This window comes from Delphinapterus leucas, chromosome 15 (assembly GCF_059928025.1).
Source record: "Delphinapterus leucas isolate spDelLeu-1000000601 "Yukka" chromosome 15, BTC_Dleu_Yukka2, whole genome shotgun sequence".
In the NCBI taxonomy this organism is placed as follows: domain Eukaryota; kingdom Metazoa; phylum Chordata; class Mammalia; order Artiodactyla; family Monodontidae; genus Delphinapterus; species Delphinapterus leucas.
In genome coordinates this window covers 67,204,304-67,230,566 of record NC_143143.1, presented here as the reverse complement: position 1 = coordinate 67,230,566, position 26,263 = coordinate 67,204,304, and the positions used below count along the sequence as shown (strand labels likewise).

At 41.0% G+C, this 26,263-nt stretch overlaps 2 protein-coding genes across 14 annotated transcripts in view; one reads left to right on the top strand and one right to left on the bottom strand.

The window, feature by feature from the left end:
* Positions 1–23,031, bottom strand: part of RPRD1B (regulation of nuclear pre-mRNA domain containing 1B) — a 76,940-nt gene extending 53,909 nt beyond the window's left edge. For 3 of the 10 annotated variants that reach the window (XR_016387914.1, XR_016387916.1, XR_016387915.1), the window contains exons 1-4: positions 22,481–23,030; positions 16,791–16,920; positions 9,239–9,372; positions 154–266 (exon numbers count right to left, since the gene is read on the bottom strand). Coding sequence is in view for 6 of the 10 variants with exons in the window: in XM_089896855.1 (XP_089752981.1) it covers positions 154–266; positions 9,239–9,372; positions 16,791–16,920; positions 22,481–22,631 (528 nt within the window). In the remaining 4 variants the exon portion in view is untranslated. Of the gene's footprint in view, positions 1–153; positions 267–9,238; positions 9,373–16,790; positions 16,921–22,480 lie in introns of all 10 variants that reach the window. The other 7 variants (XR_016387917.1, XM_022592449.3, XM_089896856.1 and 4 more) reach the window with 4 other exon arrangements.
* Positions 22,453–26,263, top strand: part of TTI1 (TELO2 interacting protein 1) — a 64,544-nt gene continuing 60,733 nt past the window's right edge. For 3 of the 4 annotated variants that reach the window (XM_089896850.1, XM_089896846.1, XM_089896847.1), the window contains exon 1: positions 22,453–23,168. The gene's annotated coding sequence lies outside the window, so the exon portion shown is untranslated. The other variant, XM_089896848.1, reaches the window with a different exon arrangement.

Sequence of the window (26,263 nt, the reverse complement as noted above, 5' to 3'; positions counted from 1 at the left end):
GCAAGCTTCATTAGGTGGATCTTGCACCCAGTGCCAAGAGCTGCCCTCTGGTGATTCCATACTATTGGTCACTGGCGCCACCCTGTGGCCAGAATCTTCAACTAGCAGTCACTTCAAGCCACTCTGCCCTACTCTCTGGGGGTCAAGACATACCAAGAGGGGTCCTGCAGAAGGATCTTGGGGAGAGTAGCTTCCAGGGTAGTCGTCATCCTCCTCCTCTTGTATTTGCTGAAAAGTTCGCTTTAGAGATTTCTTCTCCTCTGTTGCTAGAGGAAAGAAAAAAGTGACAAATTTGCATCACCACAGCCTGTACAGGTAAGAGTCAAATGCTAATGCACAATAGGTTGCAAGTAAGAAAGGGTAGAAGGGGTGTACATTTCCAGAGATGGCTTAACATTAACCTTTAAGCCACTTATTTTCAATTGGTGGTCATTCCCTACATTACTGAAAAGAGTCAAAATGGCCTCAGTCTGTCATCTCAGATTGACTCACTGGAAAAATACTACTGAAAAAAAGCATCTAAAAGTGAAATTTACCAAACTAACACATTTCATTAAAAACGTCATTATCTTAAAAAAAAAAAAAGTTAATAGGAGAAGTAAAAAGGTAAGAAACCTCATCAGAAAATGTAACATGTAATGAAGCAAGCTGTTGTATGCAAGGGTTTGTAGGGAATATACCGTGTACAAAATGAGATACTTTACGCTTGCCAGGGTCACTTCAGAAAATAAGTAGTAGAGAGAGACCCATCAATAAAATTGTGTCAAAAGCTCTAAAAACAAACATCCTTTAAACTATCACTTTAAGAACAAAACAAACCTAGTTATACCTTAAAATTTAAAATAACCATTACTGAGCATTATGACATATTACTGAGAGAAATTACATAAGTCACCATTTTAAAATTAACCACTTCTGAGGCTAACAGGTTACATTTTTTTATTATCCGTACCACGTGCTTTTAAATTGTTACGACAGATGTGTTAACTCCAAAATCGTTCCTTTTGCATTAAATTGGACAATACAAAATAAATGCCAAACAACTGAGGGACATAAATCTAAATGAGAAATTCAGCTTTGGAAAGTAAAGAAACTATTGGATGCCTAACATGTGCCAGGCACTGCAATAGCTTCTTTACGTCTGATCCTTCCAACAATACTAAGATGTACAACAGTATCTCCACTTTAGAGGTGAGAAAATGAAGACCCAGAGAGGCTAAATAACTCATGTAATGGTATGATTTCAAAATCTGCGCTCTTTCCACTGAATTCAACTTACTTAGCATCACACAATTTCCACCTCATCTGTCAAATGAGGGTCACCATGCACCTGCCTCAGAACTCTGTGAGATATAAACAGAATCATGTACACTTCCTGCTTGATTCAACATTTTCTTCTGGAACCCAGGATGTAGTTCCTGTTCACTACCTTACATATTAACTGACCAGGCTATGTTTGACGTGAAAGCCAAGTCAATATTGTGGATTTTATTTTTTCTTAATGTTTTTGTTTGTTCTACTAACGAAGAGAAACAGCAGCATTTGCATTACCGGCAGTCCTGTCTTTGCACTATTCTATTATGCACAGATTTATTACCACAGTTTGGTTAAGTGACACTATTCCCCCAACAACAGAGTTCAAATTTCAGTTACCATGGCATATTTACTCTGTGTAATTGCATGAACAACAAACCCTCGCTGCTAACTTTAGTCCACAAACCATCACATAAATAATAGAAATGCATCATGATTAGTGACTGCATCACTTCTCCCAAGGTCAGTAATTGGTTACTGCACCTCCGTTATTCAGTTCACACACAGACAACAAAGTGTTTAGTTGTGTTGTTAGTCTCCCAGTGACAAAATCCACGTGACATTTTATAAAAATAAATAATCAAAACAGGGAACTGACTGACAAAGATGAAAGAGCAGCAAAGAAACTAAGACGAAAGTTAACGCTGGAAATGAAGTTCGCGTGGAACACAAATGGGGCTGTAGAAGAAACAGCTGGCTGTGGGGATGCCGGCACTGCCATGCTCTTCTAGAGACGCTGGATTCGCAGCCAGAGGAATTAGTGAAGGTCAACTCATCAACATAAATGAAGAACGCGGCTGTGATGAAAAGGATGACAATGTCCCAGAGGAAGTGATGCTGACAAAAAACTTCACTTTAAAGGAACTCTGAGATACTTCACAACACTGAAAGCACGAAGGATAGAATGTTGGAAGCTGATCCAAATTTAGGAAGGAGTATGACAAAGGTGGAAAAGATGCAACAAGCTTTGTTCAAACTGCTATTAGTAAGTTTGTTACAGAGAAATAAACACTTTAACTCACAGTGTTTCTAATTAATGTTACAGCGTGCTGAATAAGTCTTAATTTTACTATTTTTTTGTTTTCCTATTCAATTGTAATCAACAGTGAGTTTTTAATTCTTTGATAAAAAATTTTAAGTCACAGAATAATTGTAATTTTTCCCATTGATTATTAAGATCACTCTGTACGGTTTCAGCTTGAATGGTCATTTTTACAGTCCTGCACTCCTATGCAAAGCAAGGATGGCTGTTATTTTTCAAACAGAAAATCTACAAGGATATAATCTGCATATGAAATATCTAACAGTACTTTGCACACAGTGGCTGCCTAATTAATGTGTAGTGTGTGGTATGACTTGTGTAAACATTTAGCCATTACAGCATCAAAGTGGCCATGTTTGATGAGTAGCCACTAGAGAATGTAAGCATAAGAGCAAAAAAAAAAAAATTTACAGTATTGTTCTGTTCACTTCCAAACACCTAGAAGAATGCTCAATAAATAACTGTTAAACACTAAAGAAGGTAGAAAAAAATATAAAACTTGAATCCTTCAGTTTTCCAACTCTCATACAGAAATTATTATATATAAAAACCACACATCACTGAACATCTCAGGACACTCAGAATCACTGAATTTTGGCACTGGAAGGCCTTAGGCAGACCTATGTATTTGCTTTCCCCACTGCTCCCCACCTCATTTTTCATGAGAATGTCAAGGCCCACCGGCTGTGGTGTGTCCAAAGCCAGAGAGCTCATTAGTCTAAGTCTGGGTCCTACAGCAAAAAGCTTCTGTCTCCTAATCTGGAGTTCTTTTTACCACTTCATGCTGCCACTCACTTCTAGCAATGCAAAACCGAAATCAAACTGATGACAATTTTAGGGCCATTTCTGTCCTTTGCCATCCTGATGGAAGAGGGTATAACAGGAGGTAACCGTTATCATCCTACTTTTCCAGTTCTCTCGTATCTCCACTAGAGGACCTACTGGAAATAAATTATTCATCATTTCCCCCACAAGGCTCCTTTCCTGAGCTAACTATTACCATTATGAACACTGCCACTGGCCCCATCTTCCAGGTACAATGCCTTGGAGAACAGTGGAATCTTTCCCAAAGTCCCAACTTCTGGCAGATTCCACAATTGTGAGGAATTCTTCCTTACATCCTCTTTCTGCTCCTTCCCAAAGCCTCTTATCAGCCACCTGTCCTTTCTCAAGCCTTGCCCAGACCGCTGTCCTATCTGGGCTCTCTGCCTCTTCTAGTCACTCTTGCAACTTAGACTACACCATCTTCCTAGAGCTGAGCTCTCACCCCATCATGCCTCTACTCAAAACCCTGAAAAGGCCACCTAAGTTCAAAGTCTCCTTGGTGATGGTAATGGCAGAACCACCTTGAGCACTCCCTTCAGACTGTCATCCTCTCCCTCCAGCCCCCACAGCATCGGGGCCTCTCTTTGAAAGCGCTGGGCCCTTGCCACTTTCGTGGCAACTGGCAGGGCACAGGCCTTACCTCTCCGATCGAAACAGCAAGTGTCTTATTCCTTCACATCGCTATTATACCCAGGAAAGTGTCAAGACACCTGAGTCTGAAACTTCTTGAAGGCAGAGGAAGCATAGCAACTGCAAGGCCCTAGTGCTGTGCCAGAAATGACTATCCCTGCTTTCCTTTACACAAACCAGACTCTCCCCCGCTCATGTGTACAGAATTAGCAGCGAGAAGGCCCAGAATTCTCAATCAAGTCGGACAACCATTAAAATGACCGGGGAAATCTGCCAGTCCTGTTCCTATGTCTGAACTTCAGATCAGGTACCTTCCACTATCAATTCGGCTCTGACCACAGGTGTTACACTCACTCCTTTTTTCACTTCCTCAACCACTCTGTTTATAGGCAGGGCAAACACTACAGGGACCGAAAACCTGTCCTTACTGCACACCTTCTGTTCTATCCTTCAACACATCCCTGTGTCTTCACTGGGCCTTGTACTAGCTAACCTTCAAGTAATCTGGTTACCTAAGGGTTTATGGTATGCCTCTTAGAGACCTGTGATAGAATTTCAGACACTATGGCAGACTGTGAAACTAATTTTAAGGCAAAAAGTTAGCCTGAAGGATCCCAAATCACATTACAAAATGCAGCCATCTACCCGTAAAGCTGGATCTTCTAAATAATCCACTTGAAACTTCTAGGATTGAAAAAAGAAAATAAGGAAACTCCCCCCACAGATTTTATATTACTTTTTTTTAATAACATCTTTATTGGAGTATAATTGCTTTACAATGGTGTGTTAGTTTCTGCTTTATAACAAAATGAATCAGCCATACATATACATATATCCCCATATCCCCTCCCTCTTGTGTCTCCCTCCCACCCTCCCTATCCCACCCCTGTAGGTGGTCACAAAGCACCGAGCTGATCTCCCTGTGCTGTGCAGCTGCTTCCCACTAGCTATCTATTTTACATTTGGCAGTATATATAAGTCCACGCCACTCTCTCACTTCGTCCTAGCTTACCCTCCCCCTTCCCTGTGTCCTCAAGTCCATTCTCTATGCCTGCGTCTTTATTCCTGTCCTGCCCCTAGGTTCTTCAGAAACTTTTTTTTTTTTAAGATTCCATATATATGTGTTAGCATACAGTATTTGTTTTTCTCCTTCTGACATTTCACTCTGTATAAGTCTCTAGGTCCATCCACCTCACTACAAAGAACTCAGTTTCGGGCTTCCCTGGTGGCGCAGTGGTTGAGAGTCTGCCTGCCAATGCAGGGGACACGGGTTCGAGCCCTGGTCTGGGAAGATCCCACATGCCGCGGAGAAACTAGGCCCGTGAGCCACAATTACTGCGCCTGCGCATCTGGAGCCTGTGCTCTGCAACAAGAGAGGCCGAGAAAGTGAGAGGCCCGCGCACTGCGATGAAGAATGGCCCCTGCTTGCTGCAGCTAGAGAAAGCCTTAGCACAGAAACGAAGACACAACACAGTCAAAAATAAATAAATTAATTTAAAAAAAAGAGAGAGAATCTTAAAAAAACAACTCAGTTTCATTTCTTTTTGTGGCTGAGTAATATTCCATTGTATATATGTGCCACACATCTTCTTTTATCCATTCACCTGTTGATGGACACTTAGGTGCTTCCATGTCCTGGCTATTGTCAACAGAGCTGCAATGAACATTGGGGTGCAAGACTCTTTTTGAATTATGGTTTTCTCAGGGTATATGCCCAGCAGTGGGATTGCTGGATCATATGGTAGTTCTATTTTTAGTTTTTTAAGGAACCTCCACACTGTTCTCCATAGTGGCTGTATCAATTTACATTCCCACCAACAGTGCAAGAGGGTTCCCTTTTCTCCACACCCTCTCCAGCATTTATTGTTTGTAGATTTTTTTGATGATGGCCATTCTGACTGGTGTGAGGTGATACCTCATTGTAGTTTTGATCTGCATTTCTCTAATGATTAGTGATGTTGAGCATCTTTTCATGTGTTTGTTGGCAGTCTGTATATCTTCTTTGGAGAAATGTCTGTTTAGGTCTTCTGCCCATTTTTGGATTGGATTGTTTGTTTTTTTGATATCGAGCTGCTTGTAAATTTTGGAGATTAATCCTTTATCAGTTGCTTCATTTGCAAATATTTTCTCCCATTCTGAGGGTTGTCTTTTCATCTTGTTTATGTTTTCCTTTGCTGTGCAAAAGCTTTTAAGTTTCATTACGTCCCATTTGTTTACTTTTGTTTTTATTTCCATTTCTATATTACTTTTATAATGAAAAAAGAATCAGGAAATACGGTTTCCAAGAGCTCCCTCATTCTTTGTCCCCTCCCTGCAAAATAAGGGAGTTTTCTTTAAAAAGCACATTTACCTTTACTTGTAGAGAGAAAAAGATATGCAACAAAGCGCTGACACTTGAGGCACAGTTCTGAAAGCACTCTACCCATATCATCTCACTGAACTGAATGGCCAGGTCCAGACCTGAACCTGGGAAGCTGAGCCTAGAGCTTGTGCTCTTAACCACCATGCTCGCCAGCCTTGCACAAAATCTGGGGGACTGAACATACTAACATGACTCCTCCTACTTTTGCTATTGGTTTGTATTTAGAAACTCAGAATATTAGATATTAGAACTGGGAGGGGGTACCAAATAGAAGTCATATGATCACATTAATAACATCTTACCTTCATTATCTCAAGTAATCCTCACACAACCCTATGAGGTATTATTACTAGCCATAATAATAGCCATACTGTACAGTGAGAACCTGAGGCTCAGAGAGGTCAAATGCCATGCCCAAGGTCACACAGCTTGGAAGTGAGAGAGCTGGGATTCATACTCTGGAAGTCTGATTTCAAACCCTTGCTCTGAATAGCTAAACTAACTATACTAAGGTCCAGGAAAGTTGTGTGACCTACTCATGAATTCACACCCTCATTCAAGTCTACTGAATCCATGTGCTTTCAAGGAAAAATTATGGTGTGAAGAACATAGGCTTTTAAGTTATATAGACCTGGGTTTGAATTCTCTACTTATCAATTACATCTACTTGGACAAAATTACTGTACCCTTGCGAGTCTTAATATCTTCATCTGAAATACGAAAACAATACCTAGTACATAGAGTAGTTGTAAGGATCTAAAATAAATTAACATGAAAAGCAGCCAGCAGAGGGGCTGGTGCTGAATAGGTGCTCAATAAATGCTATTTCCTTTGTATCTACATTTCCTTTCTAAAGCCTACAACTATAGGATACTGTGTGATTTAGGTGGGACTGAAGTAAATAATGAAGTTCCACTCAGTCAAGCAACAGCATGAGTATTCCCAAGAATACAGAGACAACTTTAGAATCACTGGGTCTTGTACCTGGGATTGAAAAAACAAAGAAAAAACCCCACAGATTTTAAATTACAGGTACACAAACTCAAGAAAACTCCAGTTCTAAAACAAAATTCCTAAACTCACACATTCTCCAACATTAGAAATGTCAGCTCCACAGGAAAATTTTTATTCCAAAAGTAAACTCTGTAAAGTTGTCTGAAGACAAAGAATTAGCCTTGAATTAAGGCTGTAATATAAAAGGACTATTTAAATTTGGAAATAAGCTTCTGGAAAACTCATCGATATTTTGAAAGGATTGTGTAAAATATTCTGATAACTCAGGTCCAAAAAAGACAGTGAGAAGACAGAGTGAGTTAGTTGAGACAAACACATTGGAACCTTTTGATATGTGTTTTCATCTTTACAAACTAGAGAAAGAGAAATTATCTTTATATCAGCATTATCCTCTACATAAGAGGAATACTGCCTCTATTGCTGTTAATGTCTAGACACTCAAAAAACAAAAAATCAAAAACCCAATGGAGCTATTTTCAAATCTAGCACTGCCACAAATTCCCCAATTTGTCTGACTGCTCCCTGAGTGCAAAACTATTTCTCACTCCTCTCTTGCTCTTTCCTATACTGTCTAGCATAGCTGTTTACTCAAAGCATATGTTTGGCAAATGCTTGTTTAATTGAAATTCAACACTTAGCTTCAAACATCATCTTTCAGAGCTCTCCTACTTGCCCAAAGGTGTTTGTAAAAAATCAGCACTGTTTACCAATGGACTGCAAGTCAGAGGAGAGAAAAGAGTGCTGGATAATTCCCCAACACTGTGTAGGATACTTCCAAAGGACACAACACAAACACTGCCAGAATCCAATCCAATCCCAAAATTGTTTTCTATCAATTCCAAGTTAAACAGCAATGACCTGCAGACTGAAAGCACTTATGTCATTCTTAGAAAGCCTCTAACCTCTAGTTTCATAGGAAAGTTACTCCACCTTAAAACGCATATAAACTCAGACCTGGAAGAGATCATGAAAGGTATACAATAAAAAGAGTTGCTGAATGAATGATATTATCACATATGCTAATTGTGGTTAAGTTCTATTGCAGAGGCATGTACAAAGTCCCAGAGGAAGATGGAGGGAATTGGTTACATGTGCCCAGACAAGCTAGCAAAGATGTCAGAATGTGAGTAGCGTTCTTAAAGAATAAGTTCACCACACAAAAGGGGCAGAAGGACATTTTAGGCAGAGGTAACAGCAGATGCAAAGGAAGGGGTACCGACAGAGCATCCAGAGGGGAAATTGCTAGATATGGCCAAAGAATATGGTATATGTGAGAAAATGGGAGAAGAATCTGGAAAAGTAGAGTAGTTCACATTATAAAGGGTCCTAAATACTATGTTAGTATTTGGACTTGATCCTCCAGGCAATGAGCATGTGTACAGTCAGATCAGATCTGTAGCTTAGAAACATGTCATGCCAGCTAGAATTAAGCCGCAACTAACTGGAAGCCAAAGAACCAAATAACGTTTGATCTTACTCCTCTTTAAAAGAAAAAATAACATAGCTTTTAAGAAGGACTTGGTAAAATTCACACACATACATGAACACACTACCTCAGAATATTCTGGGTTCAATAAGGACCAAAACCAATTTTAGACAGCAGCTGACAACCATCAAAAGTATGTCCCCAAACCACATCAATATTTAATGAAACCAAGTTCCATAAGGGCTGAAGGACTTATCCAAGATCCTATAACAGTCAGCGGCAAGGCTCGGACAAAATCTTAGCCCAGGGTACTTCCTAGTTCGCTATAACTCCGAACAATTTTGTTGTTCCTTTCCCTTGTGCAAGCGAAGTCTCTGAAAGGCATAAGCGTGCCAAGGAGAATACAGATCAAAAGGTAGGATATGAGATGATGAATAGCATGAATACTAGAACCAGGCTTACACACTGCAAGCACTACATAAATTCTCACCATCGTTTATGATCATCTCTCTCTGAAGAATCATATAATCGCTGGTGGTTCACAGCAACCCCCACTGCAGCTTTTCATATGTGATTCGAAAGTAGGCAAAGACCAAGAGCTGTAAACATGTGGTGATGTTTCTACCTTTGGGGGGAGGGCTCTTGGAGTCCTCCATAGACAGCTTCAGCTGCTGTATGAACTCGCCGCCATACACACTTCTTTCTTGCCAGATGTTCAGCAATCTTTCTAAAGGTTTTTTACAGCCTTCATCTGCCTCTCTGCCCAGAAAAGACGAAAAGATATATATAAGCTTAAGATTTTTTGCTTTTAATTAGGACAGATTTACTTTAAAAAAAAAAAAAAACAACCAACAACTGACTAAATGATTTACATATTTAAAAACAGAAGGAAGAGTAAGGTACATATTGTACTTAATGGATATTCAAAACTTGACCAGAAACTACATTCTTCCTGTGGTGTGTAGGGAAGAGAGAGGGATTATGTTACAGAATTAATCTGTGTCTTTTATCCTCTTTGAAAGATGGGGTAAATAGGGCAAAAAGCCAAAGGCTGATATTTACTGACAGAGAATTATCAAAAATCAATCATATCAATTGTGACGGCTTGCTTTTCACAAGGCGTTAACTGAAATCTAGTGCCAGATATGCTGCTGGAAATTAAAGCAGGCCAAAATGTTTAAGGACAGGGAAAAAATGATTAAAACCAAATGTTTAAAGTGGGGAAGAAATTCATAATAACTCATCAATGCTAACACACCAACACCTCTAATATGTATAAATACAATCGTACACACATACATGTCAAGAATCTCAACTTTAAACTCGCTACTTCATAACTATTTTAATTCCAGGCTAGGTCTGTATTCCAGATTCACACAAAGGTGTCTAGCAGATAATCTTAGAACACACCGAGCATAGTACAGTCCTTTGTAATTTATATCTGAATGAAAGAAGCTAGTTTTTTTCCTGACATATTACTCTCTTAAAACATATCACTCTCTTATTTTTCAGTGAGATGACCATTAACTCGCACTCAGGGTGAAGCAGTTGTTTACCATAAAGTGTCAGACGGCAAGTGGAAGCATGCGGGAAGACTTTCCGAAAGGAAAACAAATTCCCTCACCATGTACTGTGTTACCATGAATTGTTCTGTTCTGTGAGGCTGTCTAGATGTCAGTGACCTTACACTGAGGAACTATAAACAAGAAGGGTTACCCTGACATCTTAGTATCTAAGTCAATATCTTTAGTAGGAACCTCAAGAAGAAACCATATAAAATTCAACTCAGATGGGAATTTCACCCACCCCCAGCCCTAACAGCACTTTTCTAAAACTTATGTTAACACTCAAGATGAGCTGAGTTTTCGGCCTAAGCTGGTCAGATTGTATTACTTATGAATTATTAGTGGCAAATTTCACTAAATTGGGGGTTAAAGTACTAACTAAATCAGGATACATACAAACTAATTATTAATTATTGGTAAAGCTTTTTTTTTTAAGTCAGAGGTCAGGGTGAGGGGGAAAAGGGGGAAAATATTTCCACTGATATTTATAAAACTTAAAGATATGACCTTGATATTTATAATAAAAACATCTCTACTCCATCTTCAAAATGTATCTAGAAACAAATTACTTCTCACCTCTTTCTCTGCTCTCAGCCTGATCCAAGCCACTATCATCTCTTGTGTGATTACTGCAACAGCCTCATTACTAGTCTCCCTGCTTCCACCCTGTCCTCCAACCATCTATTCTCAAGTTTTAAAAATCCAATCCTAACTGTTGTGTTAAGGTAGATCATGTTGCTCCTTTGCTCAAAACTTCCAATGGTTCTTCCTGGTCTTCCCCAGAATAAAAGTGAAAGTCCTAATGAAGCCTACAACAAAGCCCTTCTCAGCCCAGCCCATTACTTCTCTGACCTCACCTATCCTCACTCTCCCCTCCCTCCTCAACAGCTCCCTGGCCCTCCTGCCATTAAAGTGTAGGACCTTTGCACTTAGCTTGGAACCAAGGCTCAGGCCAGGCAAGGCTCCTTTGCTCTCCTCCTTCAGGTGTGTATATTCACACAGCACCTTTTCAGTGAATCCTCTCATCTCCCTACTTAAAATTACACTCCCTACTCCTACTTAATTTTTCTCCACACAATTTATCTTCTCATGTGCTATATATACGGTTTCCCTGTTGTTTATACTCTTTCCATTTGAATGGGATTTCCACAAGGGCAGGGATTTGTCTTTTTCCCCCACTGCTATATGCCCCAGAACAAGCACAGTAAATATTTAATTGCAATGTTTTTTCCGAAAAATGTTAGAAAGGTTTCAGTAGGCCATACAATTAGTTAACTTTCAACGACCATTTTACCACATCAAGGTCATTCATGTCAGACATCAATTAAGCATTCATCTGCACATTAAGGTTTCTGAAATACTGTGCTTGGAATACAAAGAACAAGGCCTAGGTCCTGACCTCTAGGTTCTTGACCCAGCAGCCCCTCACCTCTCCACACCCTACCTGAGGCTTCATGTTCTAGCAACACTCAACGGTCAGTATTTTCTACTCAGCACTTGCTGCCACTGTTACGTGTGCCTATGCTCATGCTTCCTCCTCTCTCTTGAATGGAATCCCCAAAACAGAACAAGGTGAAGAGCAAAAGGTTCTGAGTAATTCTGGTGGCTGAAGTACTATATGGGGTGGGGTGGGGTGGGGGGGTGGAAACAGCAGAAGAATCTGGAGGGATACAGTGGAATTAGATTATAGAGGACCTTAAATTCCATACTAAACATGTGGCCTTTACCCTGAAGGCAATGGGAAGTCCCTAATGTGATGAAATGCAGGCTTTAGAAAAATAAAGTCATTATAACTACTGTAACAAAATCACAACTAATCAGAACTTAACTGGTCGGTACTTTTAACATAAAATCTGTTCTCTGCAAATTCTCTTAGAAGAGAAACCAATCATGAAAACAAATTCTTATCAAGGATTTAGTTAAAAGGGTTGGGAGGGGCACAACACCCATCCAACCACCATCCACCGTTCCTGGGGCTATTTGGGGCTTGATTAAGGCTGAGAGTCTTAATCAGTTGCAGTCACACTACTGTATAGTGGATAATGATGCTCAAACCTGTTGTAACCAAAAGATTTTCAAAAGGCTTTCACCACTAAAGGCTACAGCCAAAAGGGTGCTCTACTTTAATTAGTGAACATAATTAACCATGATAGGTTAATTCTTTGAGCACTACAGTAAATCAAAGTTTTGCCAACTAAGGTCTAAAGATATAGACACAACAGTCAAGAAATCTTTTTACTGATGTGGTTTTGCCCTAAGTAGCTCCAATGAAGTGGAATCACTTTAGCACCTGAAATTGGATACAACCAAAGCGAAAGTCATTTTATGACACAAGGAGCTATCTTTTCAAGTTGTATTAACTCCATTTTAACTTGAGAAATCTTTAAGTGAAAAAACACAAAAAATCTTTGCCACTTATCAATGAATAAACTGAAAGATGATAAATAAGTACATATGTAACTTATTTTGCAGAACACAACTTAGTATCTTAATTCTAAATATTTATAAATTCAACCACTGAAAATGTGATCTAAAAAGTGAAAAGTATGTGTTATACACACGTAGGACTACTGCTTGAAGTGTCAGCTGGATACCAAAGGGCTTGCCAAGCCAGCGTGGGGGCCTTTTCTTCCTCTGCAGCTCTAATGGCACTGCCTTGGTACACCCGCTATAATTTGTGTACTTCTCTCTTATCCCATGCACAGTAGGCCTATGGCAGGCCTACTCAGGGCATAAATTCTTTCTAAGTATCCTCAGCACTTCCAACAGCACCTCATGTAAAGGTAGGGCAGAAACAGTCCTTTGCAATTGTGTAGAAAAGAGTTAACATAGAGGCCTGAGACTGCTGCCCTTAGCAGGCCTGCTCACGAGGTTGGCCCTTGATGGCCCTTGACTGGCATCTCGGAACCTGGATTTCAGAAGTGCTCCTGTCATCTCCTAACTGATAAGGGTGGTTTACTGTGCTTAAACTGTTTATAAAAACAGTATGGTTTATGCTGAACACCTGCTTTCCTTCAGGAGCCTAGAATTTTGGCAGAGTGCCTGTGACCAACCCTAACAAAATCCCTAGGTACTACATCTCTAATGGGCTTCTCAGGTAGAAAACACTTCACATTTGTTGCCACAGTTCAGAGGGGGAGGAATTAAGTATGTCTTATGTGACTCCATTGTGAAAGGACTCTTGGAAGCTTATGCCTCGTCTCCTCTGGACTTCATCCCTTGCACCTTTTCCCTTCTGCTAATTTTGCTTTATATCCTTTCACTGTAATAAATCATAGCCAGGAACACAACTATACCCAAGTCCTGTGAGTCCTCCTAGCAAGTCACCGGACCTGGAAGTGGTCTTGGGGACCCACGACTGTTTTAACAGGAAATAAATATGTATATGGTGATAATTCCAAATTTATGTCTCCAGAAATCAATTTCCTACTGAACTTCGAGACTGTCTCATCCATCCGCCTATATGGCGTCACCCTTTGCAATATCTCTATTAGCCATCTCAAACTTAACATGGCCAAAACAAAACTCTTGATTTCCTCTACCGTATCTTTACCTCAAACTCCACCTCGGTAAACAGCACCATCAGCCATCCACATACTCATGTGAAAAACCTAGAAATAATCTTTGATTTCTCTTTTCCCTCACTACCAAGCTCCCACTAATCCTATCAGTTTTACATGGGGGGGGGCACAAATCTACCCATGAAGTAAATAAAGTAAACATTCAACAAGTGGAAGCTATTATCTCCTCAATGTTCCTGAATCCTAGCCAATGTCATCTCTAGCCTACACTAGAGCAACACCCTCTACCTCATGTCCCTGCCTCTCCCTTGGCCTTTATAATCCATTCTCCACCCCAAGCTGGAGGGATTTTTGAACAAGGCATTTGGAATATATCATTCCCCTGCTTAAAACTCCTCACTGACATCCCATCGGAACAAAATCCTAACTCTCTCCCAAGGCTTACAAGGCATGTGTGACTGTCACCTGCCTGCCTCTCTGATCTCACCTGGATATGACTTCCCCTTTGTTCCTTGTGTTCTAACCACAATGGACTTCATTCTGATCCTCTTAACATGCCAAGACTATTTGTACCTTAGGCTCTTTTTAATAGCTGTTCCTATTTTGCATGATTACCTCAAATGTCACTTCCTTAGAGAGGCCTTCCTTCACCACACTAGAAGAGATCCCACTCAAGAACGTCATTCTATTTTATTATGTCCATATTATCACTCTCTGAAAGTATCTTATTCATTTTGTCCTTGTCTGCCTTGTTCACTGCTTGACCCCCTAGTGTCTGGATCAGTACTTTGCACAAAGGCACTTAAATACATCTTGAAGGAAAGATTAAGTGCACAACTATCTCCAAACTGAGAAGAAAACAAGAAGGCATTTGTATGGAAAATAAGTTTAAAGTCTGGTTACTTAAACTGCTATTCAAATTAAAACTACCCCATGAGCTTGGCAGCTTTCTCTGACTTGAGAGGTTTGTTGTTTCTTTCCTAGGGGGTAGGGGGTTTGAGGGAGGAGGCAGGAAATTATCATAAAGAGATTCCTAATCTATTTTAGTCAATATTAATGGGTCCACTATCTTTGTTCATCAATTGGCCACAGAAAAACTGTACAGAGAGCACTTTTTACTGTTGATAAGGTGCATCAGGACTGAAGTGGTGTGGCTGGACTTTCTATTCTAATAATGGGGGTGGGGTGGGGAAGGAGCTTAGAGACATGGGGACCTTGAATATAATATCTGAACGGGACCTTAAAAGAACTAGAAGAATGCAAAAAAGAAAGGTAATAGAGCTATCTATTTTTATTTAAAAGGATCAGGTCTATTTTCCCCATAAAGCCACAGAATTTGCCAAGACATTTTTACAATGCCTCCTAGATAGGTTTTAAGATGATAACCAAGTAGAAAAACTTTTAATCCTGGTATTGCTCGCCCCCTCCCACCCGCTCTTCTACTTCCACTTTTCTGATTTGCGAGCAGCTTGTGATTACTGTTAGATTTTTAAGGAAAAATGTTATGTTTACTATCCCTATAGGGAATTACTTTAGTCAATTTCTTATACCCTAAATTTATTAACTTATTCAACAACTACTTACTGAATCCCTACTCTGTGCCAGGACAGACCACAATGTTGCTCAGCTCCTGGGACACCATTCACATCAAGACTATCTAAATGGTGTTCCCGAAGGTACAAAACCCAGTAGCTCTGTGCCAGATACTCTACTGGGTGTCTGGAATACAGGAAAGAACAAAAAAGAAACAGTTTTTCTCTTCACATAGTTTATAATATAGTATACTCCCATGAATGGGCAAAGACTGTGGATTGAGCACTGTTGTTTTACTTTAGCCTCACAACTCTAATGAGACAGGTGGTGACATTCCCTTTTAACTAACATGGAAATGTGGGCTCAAAAAACTACATAACACATCCAAGGCCACTCAGTGTTGGAGGCAGAGCTACAGCTAACGTCTAGGAAACTGAACTGACTCTCCTCAAAACAGGAAAATGCCTGTCTCCAATTTCAGAGGGCTACTCTAGTAGTCTGTTCTAAGCTTATTCTCCGTTATGCCAACTCAATATTTTTTCAAGTCCCCAAACATTCTGCTTTTTCAGTATCCATGTTCAAAAAAAAAAAAAAAAAAGCCAGTTGACTAACAAAAATCTTTCATCCATCTCTACAAAGCTAGATGGAGTTCTCATTTCACCCCTTCAAACTTTCCAAATCTTTCACAGAATGCCAGACTTACTTTCACACTTAAGGTCTTTCACATACACTCTAGACCTTAGAACAATTTTCGTTTAACCCACTAGTCTCCTTCTCACCCTTCCCAGTTTCCTTTGGCAAAGATGTTTTGTTTGATTTGCTTATTAATATTCTAGTGAAAAATAGTTTTTCTTTGCTCCTCCTAGGCAACTAACTTATATCTACAAAAAACAGTTTGTTTTTAAATAAATAAAAGTGATTTGTAAAACTTTTAATTAAATGTATAGTTTCCGTGATATCAGCTATAAGTATGCTCTACCCACCCCCGTCCTCTGTCACAAAACACAATAGTGGCACACACTTAACATGACAGAGTCAGAGCAAATATCTACTTTCCACACTAATAATTACTATCTTTGCAGGTACAGTAATGACTACTATTTTTAGTAAGTTAGACATGTAGACATCCAGAAGTAAGTAAAAACAAAGGCACAGCAACTAATTTCTTGCTATTAAGGCTTTGTTACTGGAAAGTTCCCTTGTACTATTTAGCTTTGTTTTTTGACCATAAGCTAATGAGACAACTCAGCCAAACCAAGGAAAGTACCACATTCAAGAAGTGAATTCAACAGTGAATATATCTAGGAGAAAAGATGTGCTTCAAGTGCTAGACTGAGTCCCTTCAATGCATCAAAATATTTACTTGTCTGAGATAGTTCTCAAGGGTTCAGGCAAAATATAAAACCACAATTTGGCCTCTGCAACTCTCTATAAAGTACCTCTCTTTAAAGTATGAAGTTGTCAAGTTACAAACGCTATCACACACAAAAAAGAAAGAACAAAAAGGAAAAGGTAATGCATTCAAAAACAAAACATAACAAAAAACCCGAAAACATACCTGGCAACGTGAGAAAAAGCATCCACAAGGACAGATTCAAATTCTCTAGTGAATTCAGGTCCTTTCCTTTTACTGTTTTGAATGACATCATTGGCTAAGTACAGAAAAGTAAGCTTTCTATTTGATTTGGCTGGAAAAAAAGAAAAGAAGATAATTTAGCTTACACCAAGGAAATTCTCAATCCACCATTCTTCTGCTCTAAACTACTCCTAAAGAACACTAAGACAAGCATTATCTACTTGAGGTCAAGACTGCTATGTTTGAAAAAACAATTTAAGGGATTCTTGGAGGTGTCTAGTAAAACAGGATTGAGAATACAATTTTGAAAAAACTAAAAAACAAGAATACGCCATTTTAATTGATTGTGGTGATAGTTGCATAACTGCGAACATACTAAAAACCATTGAATTGTATATTCTAAAAGAGTGATTTGTGTGGAATGTGAATTATAGTTCAATAAAATTGTTTTTCAAAAAAAAAAAGAATACGCCATCTTAATTTCTGTGTTATTTTAGTCAGGGTAATTAATTGGCAGTAAAAATTAAGATAATCCAAAGAAAATTCCTAAAGGATAAGCAGTCAGTATTCTCCAGTCAATTCCTAAAGGATAAGCTGTCAATACATCTCCAGAAGACATGTTAAAACCAAGATTTTCATTTATTATATTGCAAAAATGAGCATTTCTTACTCACTGTTAATTATCAAATACCACAGAATGAAAGACTGAGTTAAGTTTCAGTTTTAAAAGATACTTGTAATTTATGCTCCTAGACCAAGAATTTCTCTTTGAACATTCCAATAACCATAATCAGTCAATGTTATCAACTCTACAATCCAGAGGAATCTCTAGATGCACCAATGGATATTTATCTCAAAATACAAATATACATTATAGCTACATGATTCCTGAAAGTTTACACACGTCTGAAATCTGGATATGCAAAATTATGGCTCCCACAAAAAATATAATTCTTCTTTCTTATACCTACTAAATGTAGTATTTCCTATTACTCTATATGGTAGCATGCATTAAACCATAAAAACCTCACGCAATATGTCTGAGTTACAGTTGCTTGGGGGAACATTACTGAATTTCCTGGCTTCTATGCACATAACTTTTCAACCGTAAAGTTACATCACTACCATTTTTGGTCCCAGTTTTCTTTTAAAAGAAATAAATAATAACACAATCAGATAGTTCAAAACATTAAGTTTTCTCCAATGCCAAAGTGCCCAAAAGACTCAAGCAAGCCCTATGTCAACCTTTACACCTGAATTACTAGTCCTTACTCCACTGCTCTCAGAAACCATTCCTGTTTCTTTTGAAATGCACACAGCATGTATAAATTCTGACACAGCAAGCTCAAGATCTGACATTTTAAAATGTGGCTACAGGAGAATAACTTAAGTTAAAAACAAGATTTTTAAAGCATGTTATAGTTGAAACTGATGACTTAAAGTGCCCATAAAATTAAATATGGATATCCTGAAATGTATTAACCTGATAATAACCTAGTTTAGATGGCCAACTGATGAGAATATTGAAAACCTGGAGCTATCTTTAACTGTTCTAATTATTATTCGAAAACAGAACAAAAGTGTCAATAGCTTCAATATCCCACTGTTGCTACAAAGGTATGATTACGGCAAAAAGCTTTTTTTTTTTTTTTTTAAAGCAAACCTTGTTCTAGGATGTTGCAGCAAGTTAAACTACCAAGTTTATAACGCCATGAAAGTTAGATTTAAAAGTAAAAGAGGGCTTCCCTGGTGACGCAGTGGTTAAGAATCTGCCTGCCAATGCAGGGGACACAGGTTGGAAGCCTGGTCCAGGAAGATCCCACATGCCGCGGAGCAACTAAGCCCGTGCACCACGACTACTGAGCATGCGCTCTAGAGCCCGCGAGCCACAACTACTGAAGCCCCCACACCTAGAGCCTGTGCTCTGCAACAAGGGAAGCCACCACAGTAAGAAGCACGTGCACCGCAACGAAGAGTAGTCCGCACTCACCACAACTAGAGAAAAGCCCGCACCAGCAACAAAGACCCAAAGCAGCCAAAGATAAATAAATAAATATTTTTTAAAAAAAAGTAAAACAGAACTTCTACAAAGCAAATCGGACTAATATACTTTATGTTAAAAAACCCAGAATCCATATTGTAAAATGTCAATTTGGCCATTCAAGACCTGAAACATTTTGCAGTATTACAAATGTGATAGCTAAGATAGCCAAGGTTTTCACTATCTACAATGCCAATTAATTCTCATCACCCTCAAACTTAGCAATGGGAATTTAGGATAAAACTTTTCCCCTCCACATCCAGCATCCTGAATAATCAACATGAGCACCATGTGTGTAAAGGTAACATAACAAAACCCTAAAGGGAATTCCCTGGAGGTCCAGTGGTTAGGACTCCTCGCTCTCACTTCCGAGGGGCCGGGGTTCGATCCCTGGTCAGGGAACTAAGATCCCACAAGCCTCGCAGTGCGGCCAAAACAAACAAACAACAACAAAAACCCACAAAGCCCTAGAGCACTTGAACACACAAGGTCATAATAAACACAACACACACACCCTCTACTCCAGCCCTGGGTGGTAACTCACTTGTTCAAATGTCTTTCCAATACGTCAGTATGGATTCTTTCACTCCCTACCGAGGCCCATTCCAAACTGGTTGAAATAGTTATTGAGCAAAGTTTAAATTACTGGCTGACCAAAATTTTTCACTTGTTTGGCTGGTTTTGACATCTAGAGAAAGTAATTTTTTTTTTAAAAAAAAAAGGCCTATTTACCTGCACTACTAAAGGTAGTAGTAGTAGAAACGTAAGGTACAAAAGCACTACTAAAAAATGTTCATCTTAGGGTATTTTACACCAAACTGCTCCAAAAAGAAAGGGAGAAGTTCTACCTAGAACAGAGCCCAAAGGGATAAATTAAGAATTATTCCTAGGGAATGGAAAGAAAATAACACATCATGAATAGAAGTAGTACTTAAGCAGGAAAAAGAAAACTTTTAAAGTCTCATAAATATTTGGAGGCAAAACAGAGATGGTTTGTGAAATGTCTTAAGGAAGTGACTTGGCTATAGATAGAAATGTCCATTTTTAAAGATTCAGGGTGGGCTAGAACCTAAAGGGCTAGTCAATTCTAACATTAGGGCACAAAATCTTTTTCCACTTCAGTGCGGGGGCATTTTCAATTCATGAAGGAAGGCTGGGTATTAGGAAACTGTACACTGATGCTTGGAAGAGCATCCTCTAGTTCTGCACTGTCCAGTATGATAGCCACTAGCCACATGTGGCTACTGAACATCTGATTTGTAGCTAACAAAACTCAGGAACTAAATTTTCAATTGTATTTATTTGAAAGTTTACTTCCTTAGTCACACATTTCAAGTGCTCATGGCAAGAGGCTACCTTGTTGCACAGCAGATATAAAACATTTCTCTCATCACAGAAAGCTCTATTAGACAGTGCCGCTTGAATCCTTTACTCAGCCATGAAAATGATGTCAAGAGACCACAATTTAACACCTGAACTATTTTTTAACTCTGTTAACAGGCACCATGCTAAATGTTGTGTACATTACGGACAACTAGAAGAGCTAGTTTCTCCCTCAAAACATAATCCAGTGAAAGAGACATAACTAGTAAGAATGAAATAAATGCAGATTAATTCTAATAAATAAAAGCACTACGGGTTTGGTTGGAGTAAGATGATCACCTTCACTTACTAAGTGCACTGATGCACCGGGTACCTGAAAACAAGTTTCGGCGTCTCGGAGCTCTGGGCTAATGTCCCAACTATACACTCATTAACAAAGCACTTCATCTCTTCATATCTGTATCTTCTCATCTATAAAATGGGGATAATAATGCTGACCTACTTACAACTTAAGGTTTCATCATATGAGATTAGGGTTAAAGGAGCTTCAGAAACGAAAGTACTCTTTATTTTCTGTATCTCAAATAGGGTGAGGTGGGGAATCAAGATGGCTTCACAAAAGTGACATCTGAGGTGGATTTTGACGTGCCTCTGAGATCCTACCAGATAGGATCCTGTAGAAAGCAATTCGAATTTTTCCGCCACATCTCAGATGACAGAAATGATATCTGAATGGCACAGTGGGGTACATGAATGGGGCTCTGGGAGGCCCAGGATCTATCCCCCAACTACCCTGAGGGCTGAGGGGACCCCCATCTCAGTACAGCACACGATATTTGGGGGGCGGGGGGTCTCTGCCAGAGGACTAGAACTGGGTCTCCTGAAAGAATCCTGGATTTTGGTGTCTGCCAGTCTGATGCAGTCTGAGCCTCACTGGTTCTAAGGGCTTCAAAATACCACTTAGCCACTTGAGTTTCCTCATCTGTAAAACAGAGTGACATCCTGACCTCACCGATAGCAGAGAACACATGTAGAGTTACTTCCTATGCTATAAAGGGCCTACCACATACAGGCTGTCCAAAACAGCGCTAAGCTTCATTTGCTCAGCTTTCTGCTATGAAGCTCACGGGGGTATCAGAGAGCTGTGCAGGTGCCCATCTTTCCCCAGCAGACTGTAAGCAATTTGAGGCAAAGAACATGCCCCACACTGAGTAATCAGTATCCCACCTCACCATTATTTATCCAGTGCCTACACTCTGCCTGACACCATGCTAGATGTTCATGTGGATTATCCTGTTTACTCTTCACCCCAAGTTGTTTGAGCCTCCGTTTTTTTCTCATCTGCTGAGCTCCTACTGCACAGAACTCTGAGACCGTAAAAAATGACAATGTATGTAATGATATCAGTACTGCACTTGGCACAGAACAAAGGCACAGTATCAGTTATCATTATCTCTATTTTACAGATCAGGAAACTGAGGCAAAGAGAGGTGAAGCTGCGGGGGCTCAGTAAATGGCAAAGTCAGGCTCCAGAGGCACTTGGCCTCTGGAGCCAACATGCTATCAAGCTCCCAAGCCAGTGCCTGGCACACAACAGGCTGAGCTCAATCAGTGGCTGCCAGATGCTGAGCAGGGTCTAGAACCAAGGAGAGCTGCATGAGAAGAGGAACCTGAGAGGCAAGGTCTAGGTGGTGTGGCCCCTTGACTTCTCTGCAAGGGCAGTGACTGTACCCACTTCCCAGGGCAGTGCTCAGGACTAAGTGCGAGGATATACATAAGGTCCTAGCACAGTGACTGGCACAGAATAAAGGCTCTGGAAGTGGCAGTTACCCTTGTCCTCTTTTGACAGATGAGAAAACAGAGGCTTAGAGAGAAGAAACTTGCCCGATATCACTCAGCTAGCAAGTGGCTGAGCCAAGGGCTCGATCTAGGTAATCTTACTCCGAATGCCCAGCAACTGCCTGGCACACAACAGGCTAAGGCCTGCACCCTCCACCAGGCGCTCAACGCTGCCGAGAGAATAATGGTCACAAGTGTCAGGAGGAGCCGGAGAGGAAAGCGGCTGGGTTAACTGGGAGTCCTGAGCCCCGGTCGGTGGAACCTCAGACAAGTACCTTAAACCTTCCCAGGCCTCGGTTTCCTTCTCCGAGAAATGGGGATAACACTGTCTCCAACCTCAGAAGCGCAATCAATCAGAGGCCCAGGCCTGGAAAGCCAGGCTCAGCTAAGAAGCTAGAGGGGCCTCGGGACGGGGTGCGGGAGAGGGCTACCCGGGAGGAGGACCCATGGGGGTAGAGGGAGTGTTTACCTTTGCGGAGCTCGCGGTGCCACACCGAGACGATGGGTCCCGCGTGCTTGCGGTGGTGGATGAGCCACAGGGAGAGGGTCTGCACGCTCTGCTGAGAGTTGCTCAGCTCTGAGAGCTTCTTCTCCAGCGCCGACTCGGAGAAGGAGGACATGGTGGCGGCGGTGAGGCCCGGCAGGGATCGGCCTGGGCCGCCCAGTGCGGCTGGGAGAGCGACGGCACGAGGCCGGAACCTCACCTGGCGGCCTGCGGGACTCTTTATGACTGACAGACGGCCGGGGGTCCAGGATGGGGAGGGGATGGGTCTCCGCAGTAACAGCCGCCCGCGCCGCCGCCACAAGATGGCCACCGACCTCTCACCCCGCCGCGAGAGCAGGGTCAAAGGGCAAGGGCCGGAGTGGCGGGGCACCGGGGGGAGTCAGAGTGTAGTAAAACACCTCTCCCGTGGCGAATGCCTCTTTGAAGCTCGCTCGGAGCACTCCGAAAGCGACAGACAGGGAAAAGGTCGCACTTCGGCGGCCTCCGGAAGGCGCTTTGACCGCACGCGCCTGCACGCCGGCGCAGTGAGTGTCACCGGAACCCTTTCTCCCGCTCCCGCAGAACCTTTCTGGAGTGGTGCGGCGCGCGAGCTATGCGTCACTTCCGGCGCGGCAGAGGAGGTGCGAGAGTGAGGGAAAGGCTGGAAGACGAGGTAAGGGAGAGTGGCGCGAACGAGAGGGAGACAGCAACCGCGAGCCCTTAGAGGGGGATCCTGAGGGGATGCTGAGGCAGAGAGATCATGACCTGGGAATGGAACGGGACCTTTCTCCCTCACCTGGCAGGCCCCAGCAGCACTCTTCCTCTGTACGTGTCCTGCTCTCTGGCCGCCCCCCACAAAAAGCCTTTTTTGGTTCTGCCAAGCCACCCACGTGCACCTTTCACGCCTCCACGCCTTGGCTCTTGCTGTTCTTTTTCCAAAGGTGACGCCCCACTTCTCACGCGGTGGGCTCCCACTAGGCCTCCAGGACCACCTTTAGTGGCCAGTTCCGATGTTTAGTCTGTGACCGGACCGCCGTCAAACACACCCTTGTGCTCCCGGCTCTCAGTTGGTTGTTGTATTCAGGGAGTTACAGGCTGCCTTCTGGGGGTTCATTTGACTATTGCTCAAATTTAAGTAATACATGTTAACTTTGTGGGGGAGTGGGGTAAGGAAGTCAGTGGGTTCGTTGACCTCCTTTAAGAAACACTATTTGAGACTCTATCCTTTAACTGTTTTTAAAAAGTTTTAAATTCCAATTATCACATCAGCAGAGAAATTTGTTCTTCTAACTGCTGTGGGGTGGTGGTAGGGAGTTAGGTTATTGTAGACATAGTAGAATTTTTAAATGTCCTGATCATAGTGGAACTGACCAGTTGTGGGCAGATTCCAGTTAGGAGGCTCTGTACTAGTTGATGCCTGTTTTTGCTCATACTGCACTGTTCTTCGCTTAGGTGCTTTTACTCCTCCTTCAGAATGGAATCATCATAATCATAGCCAACATAACGAGCTGCTGCTATGGGCTAGACACTGTGTTTTCACATAGTGACTCATTTAATACAACAAAGCTACGCAGTAGGTATTATGTTATTCCCATTTGGCAAATGAGGCTGAGGGAGCTTGGGTGACCTACCCAAGATCACATAACTAAGGTTAGAGGGAAGGGACTCTACTTTATCTATCTTTTTTACCCCAGCACCTTATTCGTAGCTGACTGAGTGAATTAATATAAAATAAGTGAATAGCTTAAAATCACTGTCAATATCTAGTCATAATTATAACCTAGGGCCTTTGAGTCCAAATCTAGGCCATCTTTCTGTATTAAGTAACAGTGTCATATACTGAGCACTTTTATACCAAGTCACTGTGTATTCAGCACATTATGAACATTCTTCTATTTAATCGTTACAGCGGTCCTGTGGGGTATGGGTTATTATCAGTATTTGACAAATGAGAAAACATTAAACATGGGTGAGTAATCAATGTCACCTGGACACAAGAAATGACAGAACCAGGAATCAAATCAAGGTTATCTTATCCCAAATTCTTCACTCCCGAGCCAGTGGTTGATTTATTCATTCAGCCGATAATTTTTGAGAACCTATGTCTGAAGCACTATTCTAGGCAAACAGACAGAATCCATGTCCTGGGAAGCTTACCTTCTGCAGGGGAAGATAAACATGTGTGTAAAATGAGCCCGAAAGTTATAAATGCCTTGAATAAAAATAAAGGAAGGTAAGAGGTATGAGCACGTATGGGCGGATAGGCGTGTATTATATATACTGGTCAGAGAAGGCCTCACTGATATGGTGACATTTGATCACAGCCTTCAAAGAAATGAGAGAACAAGCCCTATGCTATGTGGTGAATGTTCCAGGCAGAGGGAAAACCAAGTGCAGAGTCCTGAGGTCAGACCATTATTGGCATTTTCAAGGACCAGCAAGGAGGACAGCTCAAGTGATGTGAACCAGAAGGCTAGAAATGAGCTTAGAAAAGTTGCCAGGGACCATATCATGTGGGGGACTATAGGCAATAGTAAGGACTTTGGATATTACTCGGAATGAAACAAGAGTCCATTGGACCATTTTGAGCAAAAGAGGAGCGTGTGGCTATTAAGTAGAAAATAGACAGTAAGGGTGCAAAGGTAGGAGCAGGAGGACCAGTTCTGCTGCTGTCATGATAACTCAGGTGAAAGGAAGACTCAGACCAGGGTGGAGGTTGTGAGAAAGGGTCAGATTCTGGGGATATTTTAGAGGAAGAGATCACAGGATTAACTGACAGCATAGGTATGAGGTATAAAAGAAGCAAGAGCTTATATGGCCCTAAGGGTTTTAGCCTAAGCAACCATAAGAATGGAGTTTGCATGTATGTACTGAACTGTGGGAAGAGCTGGTTTGGGTAGTAAGAGCAGGAGTTTAGATTTGTATGTGTCTAATTGGAAATGCCTGTCCAAGTAGAGGTATCTCATAGGCAATTGGGTTTATGGGTCTGGAGTTCAAGGGAGAGATCTGAGGTAGAGCTGTAAATGTGGGAGTCATAAGGGGGAATAGGTATAGAAAGAAAAGAGGCCCAGTGACTAAGTCCTAGGACACTTCAACATTTAGAGGTCAGAAAGATGAGGATGATATAATCATGTGATTTATCTTCTTTAGCCTGTTAATATTAATAACAGTGATTGATTTTCAAATATTGAGCCAGCCTTACATCCCTGGAATTTAGTCCTACTTTGTCATGGTGTGTAATTCTTTTTACATACTGCTAAATTATATTTCCTCATATTTTGTTTGGGATTTTGGCATCTATATTCGTGAGGGAAATTGGTCTGCCGTTTTAAAATTTTTTTATATTATCTTTATTGAGTTTTGGTATCAGGGTAATACTAGCTTCAAAAAATGGATTGGAAAGTGTTTCTTCTTCTTCCATTTCTGTAAGATCGTGTAGAACTGGTGTTAATTTTCTTTAAATGCTTGGTAGAAATCTGCAGTGAAACCATCTTGGCCTGAAGGTTTCTTCTTTCTTTTTTCTTTGATTTTGGGAGTCTTTATACAATAAATTCAGTTTCCTTATAAGGCTGTTCAGTAATCTATTTCAGCTTGTGTGAATTGTGGCAGTTTGTATTTTTTGAGAAATTTGCCATTTCATCTGTCAAATTTATATGTATAAAATTATTTGTGGGATTCCTGTATTATCCTTTGATATCTGCAGTCTGTAGGACTGGTATTGGTAATTCCTTTCTCTCTCCCTCCTTCCCTCCCTCCCTCCCTCCTTCC